Consider the following 20,838-nt stretch of genomic DNA (forward strand, 5'->3'; position numbering starts at 1 on the left):
TGACACGGGGATCAAACCAAGGAACAAACAGACATAGGAGGAGGAATCAACAAAGCAATGGAGTCCAACGAAGCACTGGTGCCTGTAACAATGGTGACAAGTGTGCGTAATGATGGTCCGCCTGGTGCACTGACGAGCTGGCTGAGGCATGACGTGGTATGGGAACCTGATGAGCCAGCTGAGGCGTGGGAGCCCGACGAGCTGGCTGAGGCATGACGTGGGATGGGAGCCTGCTGAGCCAACCAAGGGAAGGAAACCTCTCGAGCCAGCTAAGGTGTGGAAGCCCGACGAGCCAGCTGAGGCATTCCTGGTTCCCCCGGCAGTGGCAACCGGACCTGACATCACCAACAAAAACCTCCCTGATGCTTCAAATTGTGGTGTCAGCATTCTGTAAGGACAGACGTTGGGAGACGAGAAGCAAGTACAGGGAGTGAACATTTAATGGATAACAGACAAGAAACAAACAAGGACATGGGAAAACATAACGGCATCAATGGTGACACAGGGATCAAATTGAGGAACAGACAGATATAGGAGGTACAATCAACAAAGAAATGGAGTCCAGGTGAGTCCAAAGAAGCACTGGTGTGCGTAACGATGGTGACAAGTGTGCGTAATGATGGGCCGCCTGGCACCCTCGAGCGCAAGAGAGGGGAAGCAAGAGCAGGCTTGACATATGGTCTATTACACAAAGAGTCGGGAACGAGAACATTTCCAAAAGCATTTCTTTTTTTTACAGTCATTACAATTTACAAGTCTTTAACCTCCCCAGTGAGGAATTAAACATAAAAGGAGGCTGTATTGGATAAGAAAGGGAAAACCTACAAGGGAGAGGGAACATGCCTGAAAGGAAAACATGCAAGAGAGGTAAAATTTGAGCTACATCTGAGTCCCTTTGCAAAGTGCCTATTTCTGCAATGAGTCACACTCACTAGAGTGCCATAACCTAAACATGTTTGTTCATCTATGATGCAAAATCATTTGACCTAGCATTCAGCTGCCACACAAACAAACCAGGTCCTGTTCCCCTTTCTATCTTTCATGTAACACAGCCAACAATTTCTAGAGGGGTTCTGTAGACTGGGAATGTGCAGTGTAAAAAGATGAGCTCACAGTTTTCACAGACAAAGGTCCCACATTCACACACATTTCGGACTGTACCAACAGTGGACTGATGAAAAAAAGATTGTTCCTTTTAGGCATCTCTGTGCAATAGACTTGTTGGCTACCCCTCATACTTTTGAGATTTTTACAAAATGGACATCACTGCATCTGCTTGGCACGTACAGTCCTCACCTAGAGGGAAAAGTCCATTGGGACTTCCTGGCTTCAGAGATCATATCGGTGGTACGGGAGTGGGCTATATCCCATAGTGAGATAACAAAACACATTTTTGAAACAGATCTTAAGGTTACTAGCGCAACCCCGGTTCTCTGATAATAGAGTTAGGTATATCATCGCATTTTCCTGTTTGCAAGAGCGCAATGAAGAAAGATATGCTTGAGAACATGTCAGAGGGCGGGATGGTGGCCACTTTTATAGAGTGGGGTCCCCGACTAGTCGCCACACTTCCTGTCTGTCTACGACAGACGTTGTGTGATTGGAGCGTTTAGTGATCTCCCCCAGAAAATTGGTATATCCCATAGTGAGATACCTCACTCTATTATTAGAGGACGCAAGTATGTTAACCCCTCTTGAGTAATGAGAAATCATCTTTCATTGGTTTTTTATGAGAGACCCATCTTATATAATGCAGGCTTTTTTCATTTTCCAGTGTAATTTGCAAATGCCTTGAATTCCTCATACTTGTAGATTAGAACAAATTATTTAGGTGTTCTGAAGTAATATCCTCAAGGCAAACTAATGATTAGCAAACTTGGCCAGTGCAAGTACAGTATGTGCATACTGATTCCTATAAAAATAAGTTATAGCACACCAAACCAGTTATGAGTAAGAAAGTATGCATTTCTATATACAGTGGGGCAAAAAAGTATTTAGTCAGCCACCAATTGTGCAAGTTCTCCCACTTAAAAAGATGAGAGAGGCCTGTAATTTTCATCATAGGTAGTACACTTCAACTATGACAGACACAATGAGAAAAATAATCCAGAAAATCACATTGTAGGATTTTTATTGAATTTATTTACAAATTATGGTGGAAAATAAGTATTTGGTCACCTACAAACAAGCAAGATTTCTGGCTCTCACAGACCTCTTCTTTAAGAGGCTCCTCTGTCCTCTACTTGTTACCTGTATTAATGGCACCTGTTTGAACTTGTTATCAGTATAAAATACACCTGTCCACAACCTCAAACAGTCACACTCCAAACTCCACTATGGCCAAGAACAAAGAGCTGTCAAAGGACACCAGAAACAAAATTGTAGACCTGCACCAGGCTGGGAAGACTGAATCTGCAATAGGTAAGCAGCTTGGTTTGAAGAAATCAACTGTGGTAGCAATTATTAGGAAATGGAAGACACAAAACCACTGATAATCTCCCTCAATCTGGGGCTCCACACAAGATCTCACCCCGTGGTGTCAAAATGATCACTCCTTAACTTTTTCCACATTTTATTGTTACAGCCTGAATTTAATTTGGATTAAATTGAAATGTTGTGGAATTATGTTTTTAGAAATGTTTACAAATTCAAAATGAAAATCTGCAATGTCTTGAGTCAAGTATTTAACTTAAGTTCAGCAGTAAAAACGTCCTTAACAAATCACATAATAGTTTGTATGGACTCTGGATTCGTATGTGTGCATTAATAGTGTTTAACATGATTTAAAATGACTACCCCATCTCTGTACCTCACACATAAAATTATCTTCAAGGTCCCTCAGTCGAGCAGTGAATTTCAAGCACAGATTCAAAGACCAGGTTTGCAAAGGGCACCTATTGGTATGTAACAAAAAAAAGCAGACATTGACTATCCATTGGAGTATGGTGCAGTTATTAATTACACTTTGGATGGTGTATCAATACACTCAGTCATGTCACATCTACTCCCGCTCCTCCTCTCCAGCATTTGACTTCACCGGTTTACCTAACCACCGGTCCTGGGAATTATCATTATGCGAACCTGGCTTTCATCATTACTCACACCTGCGCTTCATCATCATGCACACCTGTTCTTCATTACCTCACTCATTACCTCCCCTTTATCTGGCACTCCCTTAGGTTCCTTCCCCAGGCGGTATTGTATCTGTTTGTTCATGCCTGGATGCTACTTGTGTAGGTCCATAGTCGTTGTTATATTAAACTTATCACCTCTTGACTTCCAGCGTCTACGTTACAAGCCACTACAAAGATACAGGCACCCTTAATAACTCTGTTGCCGGAGAGGAAGAAAACCACTCAGGGATTTTACCATGGGGTTAATAGGGATTTTAAAACAGAGTTTAGTGGCTGTGACAATGTGGTAATGGCTGTGGCTGTGATAATTACCCAACAACATTGTAGGTACTTCACAATATTAAAAGAAGTTACAGAGTAAAAAGGAAGCCTGTACACAATAAACATATTCCAAAAACATGGATCCTGTTTGCAAAAAGGCACTAAAATAATACAGCAACAAAACAAAAAAAGCAAAGCGTGATGTTTGGGGTATATCCAACACAACAAATAACTGAGTACCGGGGGGGGTAAGGATAAATGGAATATTGCTAAGCACAGGCAAAATCCTAGAGGAAAACTTCAACCTGCTTTCCAACAGACACTGGGAGACAAATTCACCTTTCAGCAGGACAATTACCTTAAACACATGGCCAGATATAGTTTACATATTCTAAGTTGACTGTGCCTTTAAACAGCTTGGAAAATTCCAGAAAATGATGTCATGGCTTTAGAAGCTTCTGATAGGCTAATTGACATCATTTGAGTCAAATGGATGTGTACCTGTGGATTTATTTCAAGGCCTACCTTCAAAATCAGTGCCTCTGCTTGACATCATTGGAAAATCAAAAGAAATCAGCAAAGACCTCAGAAAAAAATTTGTAGATTTCCACAAGTCTTGTTCATCCTTGGTAGCAATTTCCAAATGCCTGAAGGTACCACGTTCATCTGTACAAACAATAGTAAGCAAGTATAAACACCATGGGACCACGCAGCCGTCATACCGCTCAGGAAGGAGATACGTTCTGTCTCAAAGAGATGAACGTACTTTGGTGCGAGAATTGCAAATCAATCCCAGGACAACAGCAAAGGACCTTGTGAAGATGCTGGAGGAAACAGGTACAAAAGTATCTATATCCACAGTAAAATGAGTCCTATATCAACATAACCTGAAAGGCTACTCAGCAAGGAAGAAGCCACTGTTCCAAAACCGCCATTAAAAAAAGCCAGCCTACGGTTTGCAACTGCACATGAGGACAAATATCGTACTTTTTGGAGAGATTTCCTCTGGTCTGATGAAACAAAAATAGAACGGTTTGGTCATAATGACCATCGTTATGTTTGGAGGAAAAAAAACATTATGTGCCATCTATGTTAAGGATATATTGAAGCAACATCTCAAGACATCAGTCAGGAAGTTAAAACTAGGTCGCAAATGGGTCTTCCAAATGGACAATGACCCCAAGCATACTTCCAAGTTGTGGCAAAATGGCTTAAGGACAACAAAGTCAAGGTATTGGAGTGGCCATCACAAAGCCCTGACCTCAATCCTATCGAAAATTTGTGGGCAGAACTGAAAAAGCATGTGTGAGCAAGGAGGCCTACAAACCTGACTCAGTTACACCAGCTCTGTCAGGAGGAATGGGCCAAAATTCCCCCAACATATTGTGGGGAGCTTGTGGAAGGCTACCCAAACCGTTTGACCCAAGTTAAACAATTTAAAGGCAATGCAACCAAATACTAAATGAGTGTATGTAAACTTCTGACCCACTGGGAATGTGATGAAAGAAATACAAGCTGAAATAAACATTCTCTCCACTATTATTCCGACATGTCACATTCTTAAAATAAAGTGGTGATCCTAACTGACCTAATACAGGGAATTTTTACTAGGATTAAATGTCAGGAATTGTGAAACTGAGTTTAAATGTATTTGGCTGAGGTGTATGTAAACTTCTGACTTCAACTGTATAAGCGACTACCAGTTGTGCGCTCATTCTCTAAGTCGCTTTTTGTTTGTTTGTGGAATGTCTGTCTACATGGCAGGTGTCGCGGGACAGTTTTAAAATGGCTTTTTGTCATGTATCTCGCAACCACACGGTCAGCAGCGTGTCTAGTTTAGCCTTTTTCTCTTGTGAGCTGACGAGTTTGGTTTAGTTCGTTTCACATCTCAGGCCACCAGCCTGTGCCACTAGAGGGTGGAGTTAGCCATTCGAGAGAGTGGTGAGTGTGCTGCTAAAAGACAAAATTTGTGCGGCAAATCTGGAGGACGCTAGTGAACATAACAAATCACGGTTCATGATTCCACTCATTGGCAAAGAGGCAGGTGCTATTAGAACTCAGTCAGGTCAAGAATATAACTGAACTTCTGAATATAACTTCTGAACTTTGATCAATGCTGGAGCAAAATGTAGATGTATTTAATTTTCTTATTGTGGACAAAACACATATTTGTATTATTTATACGATTGTTCTAATTAGAACAAATTACAGAGGTTGGTGTTGTGGCCATGGTGAGATGTACTGTATGTATTGTGAGATTATGTTTTCCATTGTGAGATGTAATCATTTACACAAGGACTGTGTGAAAAAGTCAGGGATATTCATATTGACTAGATCACGAACGTGAGAGTCTTAAGTATTTGACTGCCTTACTCTTCAATTTACACCTACTAGGTACACGTGCGAATACTTGGGAATTGACAGTCAACAACATGACTGTCTATTGACCAGTGGAATTTATGTTGGTGTCTTTCTCATCTTGTCCAGGACTGGAGAAGGTGGGTCGTGACTCAACCTATGAACAGGAGGGGAAGGTACAGTTTGTGATGGACGCGGTTTATGCCATGGCCCACGCCCTACACCGCATGCACCGCGAGCTCTGCTCAGGGAACATAGGCCTGTGCCCACGCATGCACAACATTGACGGCAAGGAACTGCTGACCTTCATCCGGGCAGTAAACTTCAATGGTAAGGACTCTTTTCAACATCCTCATAATACCTCCCCAGCCATTTGTATGTCATATACACTTGTTCAACTATTTAATTTCAGTTTTTCAACTTTTGAAACACTTTCTAATTCTTCCTCATCACACTAGGATAATTATGTAAACTCTCTCCACGTTTCCATTATTGTCCTCCTTTGTTTCCACTTCGTTGTTGTTATGCAGTACCTCCATAGCCACTTCTTCGATATAACTGCAATTCCTCTTCCTTAAGCACCGATTCATGAATTACATTTCTTAGCCTTGACCTCTTAATTTCTGTAATATACACTTTCCTCCTCTGTTCTTCTCTCTTCATTATCCACCTTACTCCCCCTTTCCACTCTTTTTCTGGCCGTCACTCTTTTTTCTTAACCCACCTTCCGATCAGTTCATCTTTTTCTACCCCTTTTCATCCTCCTCATCCTCTTCATCCTTACTCTCCATATAGTATCTGCTATTACTGACTAATGCGTTTGCTCCTTTACTTTCTCATCTTGGGTATAGATTGATGAGGGATGTTTTAAAAAGAAATCTATTTTAGAATAAGGCTGCCATGTAACAATACTTTCCGAATGCACTCTACAGTATATATAAATTCCAGTCATACTTGATCAAAAAACTTTTCAATCTCAGGCATGGTTTCCCAGATTTTTCATAGTGTTATTTTGTTTCCAGTACTTATAATATCTCCAATCTATTGTTCATTTAAAACGCCTGTCTGATTAGGATGAATAATATCTGACAATACCTCTTTAATTCTATGCCCTGTGCATTTTGCTAGAATTTTTTGCACTGAAATTATTCAGCCCCTTTACTTTCAGTGCAGCAGACACTGAAGTGTAAGGGGCCTCCAATTTTTTTTATGGACTGGAGCTTTATATTCACCACTAGGGTCCTGTTTCAGTAATAATGAAATCAGACCTTCTTGTTGAGTTTCTGATAATCTACCATTTTATAAGAGTGGTTAAAACATGATAATAACAGTCCTCTGAGTACATCAAAAAAGGTTTGTTATACCTCCACTGGTATGCCATCCAGCCCTGGAGTTCTCCCAGACATAAATGCTTCAATTGCATCAAGAGGTTAATCCTTTGTAATTTGCACTTCACATGAGTCTTTCTGTTCAGCTGTTAAATTTACACTATTAAAAGGAAAAAACGGTGCTGCTACTCTCCGTTTATCACATATGCATAGTCACTTTAACTATACATTCATGGACATACTACCTCAATTAGCCCGACCAACCAGTACCCCGGCACATTGGCTAACCGGGCTATCTGCATTGTGTCCCGCCACCCACCACCCGCCAACCCCTCTTTTACTCTACTGCTACTCTCTGTTTATCATATATGAATAGTCACTTTAACCATATCTACATGTACATACTACCTCAATCAGCACGACTAACCGGTGCCTGTATATAGCCTCGCTAAAGTTATTTTTCACTGTCTTTTTACTGTTGTTTTTATAACTTTACTTACCTATTGTTCACCTAATACCTTTTTTTTTGGGGGGGGGGGGGGGGGGGGGGGGGGGATTGCACGGTTGGTTAGAGTCTGTAAGTAAGCATTTCACTGTAAGGTCTACACCTGTTGTATTCGGCGCACGTGACAAACTTTGATTTGAAAAATCCTTACTAACTTTGGTTAGTGGAGATGGAGGAGACTGAATGTCACGTCTGCTCTAATTACATTGTTAACCAGTTTATAATAGCAATAAGGCACCTTGGGGGTTTGTGATATATGGCCAATATACCACGGCTAAGGGCTGTGTCCAGACACGATGCAACGCTTGATCTTTCTTGACTAAGTTTGTTTTTCTTTTATTGTATTCTGTGCCTCTATGGTACGGTTTTTATTTTTATCTATCTGTACTTAGTCCCTCTATTTCCCTCTGTGTTAATATGAATTATTTTGACCTAAATTGCTGAAGATGATTATTGGATTGCATGACCTATGAAGGCACATGTCCCATACAATAAGGAGATCTGCTGTACCTGTATTATTTTGGGGTAAAAGTCACTTATGAATTTTTCTGTCCTGGTTAAAAACAAGTTGTCATCCAATAGGCTTTGATTACATTTCTAATATCCTCGCCAACGTGGAAATTCTGTAAGATTAGTGTATATGCCAATTATTTGATGGTCCGACCACTTTCTGTCCCCTATCAACACTTTTTAAAACTTTTGGTGCCAGAGAGAATGACATATGAAAGTAGTCAAGACGATTAGATTGAGTGAACCTCTGCCATGTATATCTCACTAGGTCAGGATATTTAATCCTCCATATACAGTGCCTTGCGAAAGTATTCGGCCCCCTCGAACTTTGCGAACTTTTGCCACATTTCAGGCTTCAAACATAAAGTTTATTAATAAAGTTTAAACTTTATTTTTTTGTGAAGAATCAACAACAAGTGGCACACAATCATGAAGGGGAACGACATTTATTGGATATTTCAAACTTTTGTAACAAATCAAAAACTTAAAAATTGGGCGTGCAAAATTATTCAGCCCCCTTAAGTTAAGACTTTGTAGCGCCACCTTTTGCTGCGATTACAGCTGTAAGTCGCTTGGGGTATGTCTCTATCAGTTTTGCACATCGAGAGACTGACATTTTTTCCCATTCCTCCTTGCAAAACAGCTCGAGCTCAGTGAGGTTGGATGGAGAGCATTTGTGAACAGCAGTTTTCAGTTCTTTCCACAGATTCTCGATTAGGATTCAGGTCTGGACTTTGACTTGGCCATTCTAACACCTGGATATGTTTATTTTTGAACCATTCCATTGTAGATTTTGCTTTATGTTTTGGATCATTGTCTTGTTGGAAGACAAATCTCCGTCCCAGTCTCAGGTCTTTTGCAGACTCCATCAGGTTTTCTTCCAGAATGGTCCTGTATTTGGCTCCATCCATCTTCCCATCAATTTTAACCATCTTCCCTGTCCCTGCTGAAGAAAAGCAGGCCCAAACCATGATGCTGCCACCACCATGTTTGACAGTGGGGATGGTGTGTTCAGCTGTGTTGCTTTTACGCCAAACATAACGTTTTGCATTGTTGCCAAAAAGTTCAATTTTGGTTTCATCTGACCAGAGCACCTTCTTCCACATGTTTGGTGTGTCTCCCAGGTGGCTTGTGGCAAACTTTAAATGACACTTTTTTATGGATATCTTTAAGAAATGGCTTTCTTCTTGCCACTCTTCCATAAAGGCCATATTTGTGCAATATACGACTGATTGTTGTCCTATGGACAGAGTCTCCCACCTCAGCTGTAGATCTCTGCAGTTCATCCAGAGTGATCATGGGCCTCTTGGCTGCATCTCTGATCAGTCTTCTCCTTGTATGAGCTGAAAGTTTAGAGGGACGGCCAGGTCTTGGTAGATTTGCAGTGGTCTGATACTCCTTCCATTTCAATATTATCGCTTGCACAGTGCTCCTTGGGATGTTTAAAGCTTGGGAAATCTTTTTGTATCCAAATCCGGCTTTAAACTTCTTCACAACAGTATCTCGGACCTGCCTGGTGTGTTCCTTGTTCTTCATGATGCTCTCTGCGCTTTTAACGGACCTCTGAGACTATCACAGTGCAGGTGCATTTATACGGAGACTTGATTACACACAGGTGGATTGTATTTATCATCATTAGTCATTTAGGTCAACATTGGATCATTCAGAGATCCTCACTGAACTTCTGGAGAGAGTTTGCTGCACTGAAAGTAAAGGGGCTGAATAATTTTGCACGCCCAATTTTTCAGTTTTTGATTTGTTCAAAAAGTTTGAAATATCCAATAAATGTCGTTCCACTTCATGATTGTGTCCCACTTGTTGTTGATTCTTCACAAAAAAATACAGTTTTATATCTTTATGTTTGAAGCCTGAAATGTGGCAAAAGGTCGCAAAGTTCAAGGGGGCCGAATACTTTCGCAAGGCACTGTATCCACAAGTTCCAACCAAAAATGTGTTAAACAAATCAAAATATACTTTAGATTTTTCAAAGTAGCCACCCGTTGCCTTTATGACAGCTTTGCCCAGTTTGGCATTCTTGCATCCAACTATACCTGGAATGCTTTCCAACAGTCTTGAAGGAGTACTCACATATGCTGAGCACTTGTTGGTTGCTTTTCCTTCACTCTGCGGTCCAATTCATCCCAAACCATCTCCATTGGGTTGAGGTCAGGTGATTGTGGAGGCCAGGTCATCTGATGCAGCACTCCATCGCTCTCATTCTTGGTCATATAGCCCTTACACAGCCTGGAGGTGTGTTGGGTCATTGTCCTGTTGAAAAACAAATGATATTCCCACTAAGCGCAAACCTGCAAAATGCTGTGGTAGCCATGCTGGTTGAGTGTGCCTTGAATTCCCAGAGCCCAACTCAAGAGAAGACTTGATGTGTGAATGCATATACAGTTTTAGCTGTTTGAAAAGGCATTTTATAAACCAATGTCATGTCCTAGCTGATGGAGCTCCCGTTACAACCCACCCCCACCCTGAAACATACAAACTCTGGTCCCCCATTATGACCATTTTCCCAAGCATCTCTGTGCAGTCAGACTTTTTGATTATTTTGTGCCACCAGGGCTACAATAATTTGCCCCTTCTCTGATTGTCCGATTGTGAGCCCTATCCCCATGGGTCACTGCAGCTAGTGTTTCCAGCATTGCCACTACCTGGGTGGGGGCACCACACGGAAATTCCCACCGGCTAGGTACAAGGTCATCAAGGTTCTCATTAGCAGCTTCGAGAAACTCCTTGTATATTATTCTCACCCATCTGGGGGCTTTGGCTTTGTTGGACCAACCCCGCCAGGCAGGCTCAGACTCTTGAGCGGGCAGTGCTGCTTTAGTGAGTCTCTGACCGCATTTATCTTTCTGTCTTGGTTGTGTTTGGGCTACTTGCAGCAGGCCTATAAAACAGATAAGGACTTATCATTAGGGTGTTGGTCACTCAGGTGGTTGTCTAGGGTATATGGTAGGGGACCGTTCCATCATGGTAGGACAATAAATACATAATATTTATAATTCATTTTAAAATGTATATCACACATCTCTGACATTAGCAACCATTTTTCTTTTTCATTCACTTAACTCCACACTTTTCCAAACACAAAAACGCACACCCCAACTTCCATCATAATACACTATCACATACCCACATACCGTGCCTTCTATGTCCCTCTGTTTGCTGTATTTTTAACCCTACTATGTTGATTACTACCTCATTTCCAGTTTGAAGTACTTCTGTGTACCAGTTCCTTATATTTGAAGATGTATCATTTCAATAATTATCCTTTCTTCTTATGCTGTCTTTTAGAAATGTATGAATACTATGAATAGAAAGTCAAATACAAATTATTTTACAACATTCCATATCTTCAATGGCATAGTGTAGTTGTAGTTTATTTATTTTGTTATTTTTCTTCCCAATTTCAATCTTGTCTCATCGCTGCAACTCCCCAGTGGGCTCGGGAGGCGAAGGTCGAGTCATGCCTTAGACCGCTGTGCCACTCGGGAGGCCCATGTAGTTTATTTCTTTATCAATTGTTGTATTTTAATGTATTTTATTACAATCCCTACCATAGACAGTATTGGGTGTTCCATTATTTGACTCCTCTATGGAAACATTGTATTATTTACAAGGTACTTATTGTTTGTAAGCTAAGAACACACTCTGTTGCCATTACTTAATACTACATAGTTGCTGGATTGTACAGTAACTATTGGGCAGGTAGGAATGGCTTTCTCCTGCTATTGTGTTTTTGTCACGTGTGCTAGATTGTTGATTCACAGGTACGACTCAGATACAGTCGTCTATATGTCCCTCTTATCTCTCCAGCTTGGAACACATGCAGAGCTGAAGACAGCTCCTGTTCAGTGTTGTGAGATAACAGTGTGATTAATTTAATGTTGGCCCAGTACTTTTGTAATTCTACACCAAAGTACCTATTAAATGGGTTTGATGAGAGGCTAGATAAAGCCGGTACACCTTCATCGCTTGCCTATTATTTCTGCATAGATTTTCAAGGTTGATATCCTTTTCCAAGCGTGTGGTGAGATGGGCTTGCTTAGATAAAGGTAGAAAGAAATAATACACACTTCGCATATCTCTCCCCATGCTCGGACCCTGTGGAAGCTAAGGTTTTGAAAATGGATTTCTTTATACTCGTAGTGCTGAATGAGTCAGTTATTTAATCTATGTGCACTATTCAAATTTTTTTCAAGAATGTGTCCCATCCTTTCAGCACAAAGGCCCTACCTCCAATTTGGGAATATTTCTCAGTCCTTAAACTAAGACCAGACTGTGTTGTATCCTGTTAGGCACGCTTTGCCTTGATCTGCCTCAAAATTGTAATAACTCAGTCGGGAAAGTTTCTATATATCTCCAAGTGGCTCTCCTTCCAGCTCCCTACCTGAGAGGGAAAGGCAGATTTGAATAATTATGTTATCTTCTTCTCAGGCAATGGGCTAGGGAACGATATGGGGTGGGGAAATAGGCATGCTCACTAGCTTTTCATGGCAAACATGCAGAACTAGTAAAGCTTCAGTAGATTGTTAAAAAAAAATCTTCAAACCTTGAAGGGATTCATATCTCTGCCAAGCTTGATGAATGTGGAACTGTACTGTGTTATTTTCGGGGGGAAAAAACATTGAATTAGCAATGAATATGACCGCAGGGCTGAAATTGCATGTCTGTGTTCAGTCAAACCCACGTTATTGCTGCGTTGAATGATGAAACACTATCTTTTGTGTGTGCCATTAAATTAAATGAGAAATAGGGAAACAAAAAGAGGAAAAAGTGATGTTTGCTTGCATTTTCAATTCTATGTGTAGGATGAATGTTTTGCCGGAGAATCTTTTAATAAATAATGCAGATTGATAAATTCAAGAGAAGAGGGGAAAGGGATGTGGGAATACAGTGTGTGTTTGTGTGTGCTACTCTTGATTGAGCCTGCAGGGGTGCCTAAGTGTATGAAATACATAAAATATTCCAGGAGGAAGGAAACCTTTGGGTATTTTATAGTCTGTATCTGTCTATCTGTTCCTGCCTGTGTATTCCACGCTTAGTTTAGCCTATATGAGTGCCATATGAACACACACATCACATATGAGCGTCAGAGGTTTTTTCCCCACACTGGTTTTCTGTAAGCAGAGCATAAGGGCTACCCATAATCAGAGTTTGAAATGTACCAAATCAGACATCCAAGCAACACTTTGACTGTGACTTTGACTATAGCCAGAGGCTAATTGCTAACCCAACAACTTTCCTTTTGCATACGCTTATTTTAAGATTAGCATTGAGAAGCTAATAGAGAATGAGCATACAGGACTATTTTGTTTCTAATGCTTCATTTACTATTATAAAACAAACAGAATATTGTTTTGAATATGACTACTAGAGAAAATAAAAACAGAATAGCCATCAGGGTAATTTATTGCATTAGTTTACATGAATTTGAACTAAAGGGTGAAAAAAGTCCATTTGCAGTTTTGGTGCGTTTTGCTTTATCACATTATTCACGCTTTCCTTTGGAAAAAACAAACAAACCAACAAATTGCTAACCCTATGGAGCATGTTGCAGAATGAACAACACATTTCCTCTCCCATCCCCGAGCCCTCTGTATAACCAAGGCATAATCAATAGTGGGGAGATTAATTCAATAAGCTGGAAATCTCCCACTGCTTTTTCCTCATTCCTAATGCCCGCTGCCTGTCAGTGTCCTAAAGAATGATGCTTCAGTCTGGGATCTATTAAATCACAATCTGTGAATTAATAGAACATTAAGCGTCTTGGCAATGACTACTCTCACCTTATTTGCTGACAGCTGGGCTGGCATTAGATACATGACACTGTTGGCCCTTTAATAGGGAAATTGTAGCTGATAATATACAGGTATCTGCCAAAATGAAGGAAACGCCAACATAAAGTGTCTTAATATGGCATTGGGCTCCCACGAGCTAGAAACAACTTCAATGCACCTTGGCATAGATTCCACAAGGGTCTGAAACACTATCGGAGGGATGTAAACACCATTCTTCCACAAGACATTTCATAATTCGTTTTTTTTTGTAGATAGAAAAGCTGTCTCAGGTGCCGCTCCAGAATGTCCCAGAAGTGTTCAGTTGGGTTGAGATTTGGTGAATGAGTTGGCCATGGCATATGGTTTACATAATTTTCATGCTCATCAAACCATTCAGTGACCAGTCGTGCCCTGTGGATGTGGGCATTGTCATCCTATGGGGGCATAGCCATGGTAGCCAAAATAATGGCCTGCCCAGCATTTTTATACAAGACCCTAAGCATGATGGGATTTTAATTGCTTAATTAACTCACCTGCTTTCAATATACTTTGCATCCCTCATTTTCTCAAGTGTTTCCATTATTTTGGGAACACTTAAACACTTTTCCCACCCATTATTTTGGATATATTGTATATTGCATGTTTGCACTGCCAATAGATTCACCTCCATTGAGGTACATGAAATGTGGACGTGTCCCCAGAGTCAGAGAGTTACAGGTGTCTACATGACCTACTGTACAATAACACTCGTCCATCATTTTTATTGACAATGTGGCTGTAGCGCTCCTTCCACCAAACAAAAAATATTGTTTCCATACAGTGTTATCCGGAAGAGTTTTGTAAGGAGCGTGACTGCACAAATCAGATTGCCATGGTTTTGAAAGGCCTTGTAACAATAACCCATTTCTGAAGCAACACCAGTATACCATTCACAGCATGTACGTGTTATTCTTCTTTTTTTTTTACAGATCATCAAGCCCACCTAGAGTTCAGTGTCATCTGTCAACGCATTCCTTTTACAAAAGCTCTTCTTCTTAGCCTTAGATTAAGATTAAAATCACTTTATTCAGGTAAGGTCCAACCGGAATTTGACTTGCACTTTATCCCAGTTGTTGTGGGGGGGTTCAGTGCATTGCTCAAGGGCACAACAGCAGGCAATGGCATCTAGGATTTGAAGCCAGCAGCCCTCCGGTTGCCAGCTCAATTCCCACCAGATATTTCCTGTCTGACCCAATATTCAAAAGTCAAGCAAAAGTCAAGCTTTTAGCATTCTGGATTGTGATGAGTTGCTGAAATCAAGGTCTACACCAAGGTTGATCTTGAACATAAAACCCTTGTATGTGGCCTGTAAATCACTCATCACTAGTCTTAGCTTAACAATTACCCATGGCTGTGACAGCAATTTGAAGGGATAGGTAAAGTGTGTGTGCGTGCATACATGCGAGACAAAGAGTCCTTGCAGTATTTCATATTATTTCTGTGCCGCCTCCACATGCTTCTCTATTCATATCCCTTCATTCTCCAACACTGCAGTTGCCATCCCAGTAGGTCTACCTTGAGATTTATGCATTGGCTAGTTTTCGTTCAAACTCACTGAAAGGGAGGTGCACACATTTTCACCCATGCTAAATGCAAAGATACTGTATGCAATGTATATCAACATGTTTTACGTTAGTAATAAAAAAAACAATTTAGAAGAATTAGAGCAATGTGCGGATCCCTCACTATTTTGTCATCCACTATCATCCATAGGCCTATCATTCTCATACCAGCACTGAGAACACAGTCTTGTGTTTTTTTTTTTTTGCAATGTCAAGGTTCAGTCTGTCAACAGGGATCAGGCATTACCTGGAGGACCTAAGGTCACACTTGAGAGCACTATTCTGGTTCCATGAAAAAGTGTCTGACATTCATTCTGCTGTAGCTTTGTTATCTCAGTGTGACTGGGGCTTGTTTCCAATCATCAAGACTGATATCAAGAAACATGTCAAGAAACAACGATTGCTAAGTTGGGGAGAGGTCTGTCCGTGATAAAGCGCTGCTCTGCTTTCTTGACATCACAATCAACTAGACACATCCTACATTCTTAGAAAAAAAGATTCCTTATAGAACCAAAAAGGGTTCTATCGCTTGCTTCATATATGGAACCCCTAAAAGTTATATACTGTATAGAACCCTTTTATAGCGTTCTTTGATCAGAACCCTAGAGGTTCTTCTTCATTGAACCAAAATGGTTACATGTAGAACCTTGCATGGTGCTATTTATGAATTATGGCCACCACTATTGAATAGGAATATTTTTTTTGTTAAGAATATAACATAATAAACAATTAGATAATGGACAAAATAATACCAGCATAATTTTTTGAATTTTCCGTCGTTGGAAATGTGCACTGGTGGCCAGGGAGGCATCTGTTCGTTTGAATGATGATGCACATCTCCCTTTGCTGACTTCTCTACAATACAATACAATACATTAGTTACAGCGAACAACAAAGATGTGGCTACTGCTCCGTTCTCAACCCACCCAAACAGCAGACCTCACACATACAGTGCCTTGCGAAAGTATTCGGCCCCCTTGAACTTTGCGACCTTTTGCCACATTTCAGGTTTCAAACATAAAGATATAAAACTGTATTTTTTTGTGAAGAATCAACAACAAGTGGGACACAATCATGAAGTGGAACGACATTTGCGCTCTCTGCGCTTTTAACGGACCTCTGAGACTATCACAGTGCAGGTGCATTTATACGGAGACTTGATTACACACAGGTGGATTGCATTTATCATCATTAGTCATTTAGGTCAACATTGGATCATTCAGAGATCCTCACTGAACTTCTGGAGAGAGTTTGCTGCACTGAAAGTAAAGGGGCTGAATAATTTTGCACGCCCAATTTTTCAGTTTTTGATTTGTTAAAAAAGTTTGAAATATCCAATAAATGTTGTTCCACTTCATGATTGTGTCCCACTTGTTGTTGATTCTTCACAAAAAAATACAGTTTTATATCTTTATGTTTGAAGCCTGAAATGTGGCAAAAGGTCGCAAAGTTCAAGGGGGCCGAATACTTTCGCAAGGCACTGTACAGTTGAGATGAGCACAGGTTCAAGCTGCAGTGCAGCAATCCTGGATGGAGAGTCTGTTGTGGGTATAAGGGTCTTGCTCAAGGGCCCAATGGTAGGGGAAGGTTTTGAGGATGTAAATCCAGCAGCCCTCCAGTTGTCAGATCATTTACCACGTTTTTTTCCAGCGCCTGGCCCGAGATATCAACTGGCCACCTTTCGGCCACAGGTACTGCTCCTGCCTCAGCTCCAACTCCTTAGCCGCTGGGCTACCTACCACCAGTACAGTATGGGTTGTTGCCTGACTGGTTCCAGACAAGAACAAAAAAAAGGAGCAAAACCATGAGTTCATCTTTAGAAATAAGCAAGAGTTAATCTGCCAAAATGAAAAGCAAATATTATGCAGACATAATTATTATGATGTAGAAGATCTAGTGAAAGAAAGGTTAAATGGAAAAAATAAAAATAACAACTTTACATCAAGTTTCTGTCAGCAGCAGCCAAAAGAGAGATCCGCTGCCTCTAATACTTCTGGGTTACAGCTAGACTGAGCAAATCATAGAGATAGTGTGTTAAAAGTAATGTAATGATTAACTTGGCTATTGAATCACCAAGACTTATTTTACATAATTTATTCTAAATAATTAATACATACAGTGGGGCAAAAAAGTATTTAGTCAGCCACCAAAAGATGAGAGAGGCCTGTAATTTTCATCATAGGTACACTTCAACTATGACAGACAAAATGAGAGAAAAAAATCCAGAAAATCACATTGTTGGATTTTTAATGAATTTATTTGCAAATTTTGGTGGAAAATAAGTATTTGGTCACCTACAAACAAGCAGGATATCTGGCTCTCACAGACCTGTAACTTCTTCTTTAAGAGGCTCCTCTGTCCTCCACTTGTTACCTCTATTAATGGCATATCCCATATCCTTGGCATATCCCATAATAAATACAAAATTATTTGAAAGAGTTGGCTGGCTAGCATGTAAAGTGGCAAATTAAAGTAGCCTAGCTTTAGCCTAGCTAGCTTACAAATGTGCTCAAATTCGAATAATGTTTACATTTTATTTATTTAGCCTGCACTTTATCATATGACTTTGGCTTCATATATTTGAATTAATTCATCAACTTTCCTTACCTTAATACATTGAAAAATAATGTGCTTATTGGTAGGCTACTTGCAAGTTGGTTCAACCACCATCCTCTTGCATCTTTATGCTGGAATGGCAGTTGGTTTTTGACTCGGAATGGCAGTTACATTTGGAATTGAACACAAGGTTCTATAAAGAAGCCCTTTTTTTTAATCTAAGGGTGCATTCGTCAAATTCAATCTGGAGTGCCAGAGTGTGCTCAGAGTGCCCTCTGGGCATTTGTAAATCCAGAGCGTTGTCAGATAGTCAGTTCTTAAATTCAGAGCGTTTCGCTCTCAGAGCGTTCACTGGACACTGACTGAGGAGTAGGTTTGGTCCGAGCGTTCTTGCTTCACAACGGCAGTCAAACCGTAAACTCACTCATCTTTGTACATCTTCTTGGTCCGTACTATTGACCGTATTTTAGTGCACCAAAAACGTAATACTTCCAGATCAACTGTAATGTCGATACCATTATAAGGCATATTTTCTCCCCTTTCCAAAAAAATAAATGACATGACCTAAACTCTGCCTGTTTCTGCAATATTCAAGACGGCAATGAGTGAGAAGGACAGATGTCATAAATACATAAAATAGCTTTTTTTCACTCGATCTGTCCTACGTGTCACCTTATCGGTTCTAAAATGTAAATAAAACACTATAAAGAGTTTATATCATGTGTGATTACATACCTATTTGAAGGTTTGTGTCGAATTTGAATCAGGTTTTTCGGACGGTGCTAATGTGATATTCAGAAGTAAACCGTTTTTTTTGAGCGTCATGACCATTTTACTCACCCTACCAGAGCTGGATAGACTGTTTTATGTTATCTAGAGCGTTGGTGATTCTAACTGCTGCTGGCAACAATTTAATTGTGTTTTTTTTTGCCAACGTTTACTGACACCGGTCATATTCAACTGGTGTTGAGCCTTCGTAAACTCATCAGTTTTTCTGCGCTCTGGCACACTCAGACGAGAGGGCTCTGAAATCGGAGTAGATTTTTTTATGAAACACATAATTTCCTCTTGCTTCTAGCAAACATTTACTTTGCAATAGCACAGGTTTGAATCTTGCTATTTGCCATTCAGACCTTGGCAACAATGTTGCAAAATAGGAATTTGATCTTCCCCCCCTGCCTTACAGAGCTAATGGTGTTATTTATATAATTAAATTCATATAAATGTAAAACAGCTGTAACAAATTTAAAGGGAATGTTAGCTGTCATTTCAGAGTTTGATGTGACTGGGTTAGCTTTGTTAGCTGTTGTTTTCTTAAAATCCGATTCCCCATTACACTCTCGGGTAGGGATAGAACTCTCAAGATTCTTTAGGTACTGTGTATATATAACCTTTATAGTAAAAGGTTATTTATTCTCATCCAAAGTACCAAAAGGTTCTAAATAGAACCCCAAAGAACACTTTTTTGCCCAGTAATATGGTCAAGTGCTGCAAAGAAGGACATAAGCATTTTACTGTTGGCCCAGAACAGCACTGCATGGCTGGTCCTTAAATGTACACAGAGGGCTAATATCAAGAACATGCATGTCAATCTCTCCTGGCTCAAAGTTGAGGAGAGATTGACTGCAACACTGAATGTTGAAAGCACAGAACTGTCTGTTCACACAGCTCAGACACCAATACGTCCCCCACAAGACATGCCACCAGGGGTCTCTTCACAGTCCCTAAATCCAGAACAGAGGCTGGGAAAATGCACAGTACTACATAGAGCCATGGCCACATGGAACTCTCTTCCACATCAGGTAAATCAAGCTAGCTGTAAAATCTAATAAAAAAGCAACATAAAATAACACAGACATTGTATTGTTGTAATATTGTACATTTTATATCAGACATTTGTAATGGTAGAGCAGTGTACATTTTTAGAGTGCAATACATCTTGTGTTATGTATTGTTTTATTTATGATGTTGACTATTGTTTTGTTGCTGTTGATGTTTTGTTCCTGTTTGGACCCCTTGGCAGCAGCTAATAGAGATATATTTTGGGAATATCAACATGATTTTGCTTTGGGGATGTGGATCCTGAGGATGGTGCGGTGATTCATCGCTGTGCAGATGCGATTGTCCATGCATTTATTCATGTTTTTTTTTTTTTACCTTTATTTAACCAGGCAAGTCAGTTAAGAACAAATTCTTATTTTCAATGACGGCCTGGGAACAGTGGGTTAACTGCCTGTTCAGGGGCAGAACGACAGATTTTTACCTTGTCAGCTCGGGGGTTTGAACTCGCAACCTTCCGGTTACTAGTCCAACGCTCTAACCACTAGGCTACCCTGCCGCCCCATGTTGTAGAAAGTAGGGCTTGAATATAATCAAAACGTGAGCCCACCCACTAATCATAATTACAGAGGGTGTCTGCTCTTTTATTACAATATGCTGTTGCTCTGGATTTAGTTTCTAAAGGAATCTACTTTGGAGGCTGCGTGGGTAATTGTAGGCTTGAGTGTGGGTCAACCTGTGATTATGTCTGGGATTGGTTCAATCAACGCATCACCCAATCACCTAATCATCGATGTAAAGAGCCCCAGAGTCGCACTATAAAGACATTTTATCACATTTGTTCAAGTTACAGTCAAGGTGCTAATTGAAGTGCAGAACAGTTAGGAATGAGGATGCCTGTTTTTTTTTAAATGGGACATTATGAGGCATTGTTTAAGTCACGGGTGGTTCCGTTCTGCAACACCGCTTGAACCCGAGATATTGATTAACTTTATATATGAATATATATCATGTCAA

General features: G+C 40.3%; 1 protein-coding gene across 2 annotated transcripts in view; it reads left to right on the forward strand.

Moving 5' to 3' along the window:
* Positions 1–20,838, forward strand: part of LOC110492752 (metabotropic glutamate receptor 8) — a 241,073-nt gene that overhangs the window by 200,337 nt on the left and 19,898 nt on the right. For both annotated transcript variants that reach the window (XM_021567226.2, XM_036951948.1), the window contains exon 7: positions 5,883–6,083. In XM_021567226.2, the coding sequence (XP_021422901.1) occupies positions 5,883–6,083 (201 nt within the window). The remainder of the gene's footprint in view (positions 1–5,882; positions 6,084–20,838) is intronic.

The sequence above is a fragment of the Oncorhynchus mykiss genome, chromosome 2 (genome assembly GCF_013265735.2).
Source record: "Oncorhynchus mykiss isolate Arlee chromosome 2, USDA_OmykA_1.1, whole genome shotgun sequence".
NCBI classification, from domain to species: Eukaryota; Metazoa; Chordata; class Actinopteri; order Salmoniformes; family Salmonidae; genus Oncorhynchus; species Oncorhynchus mykiss.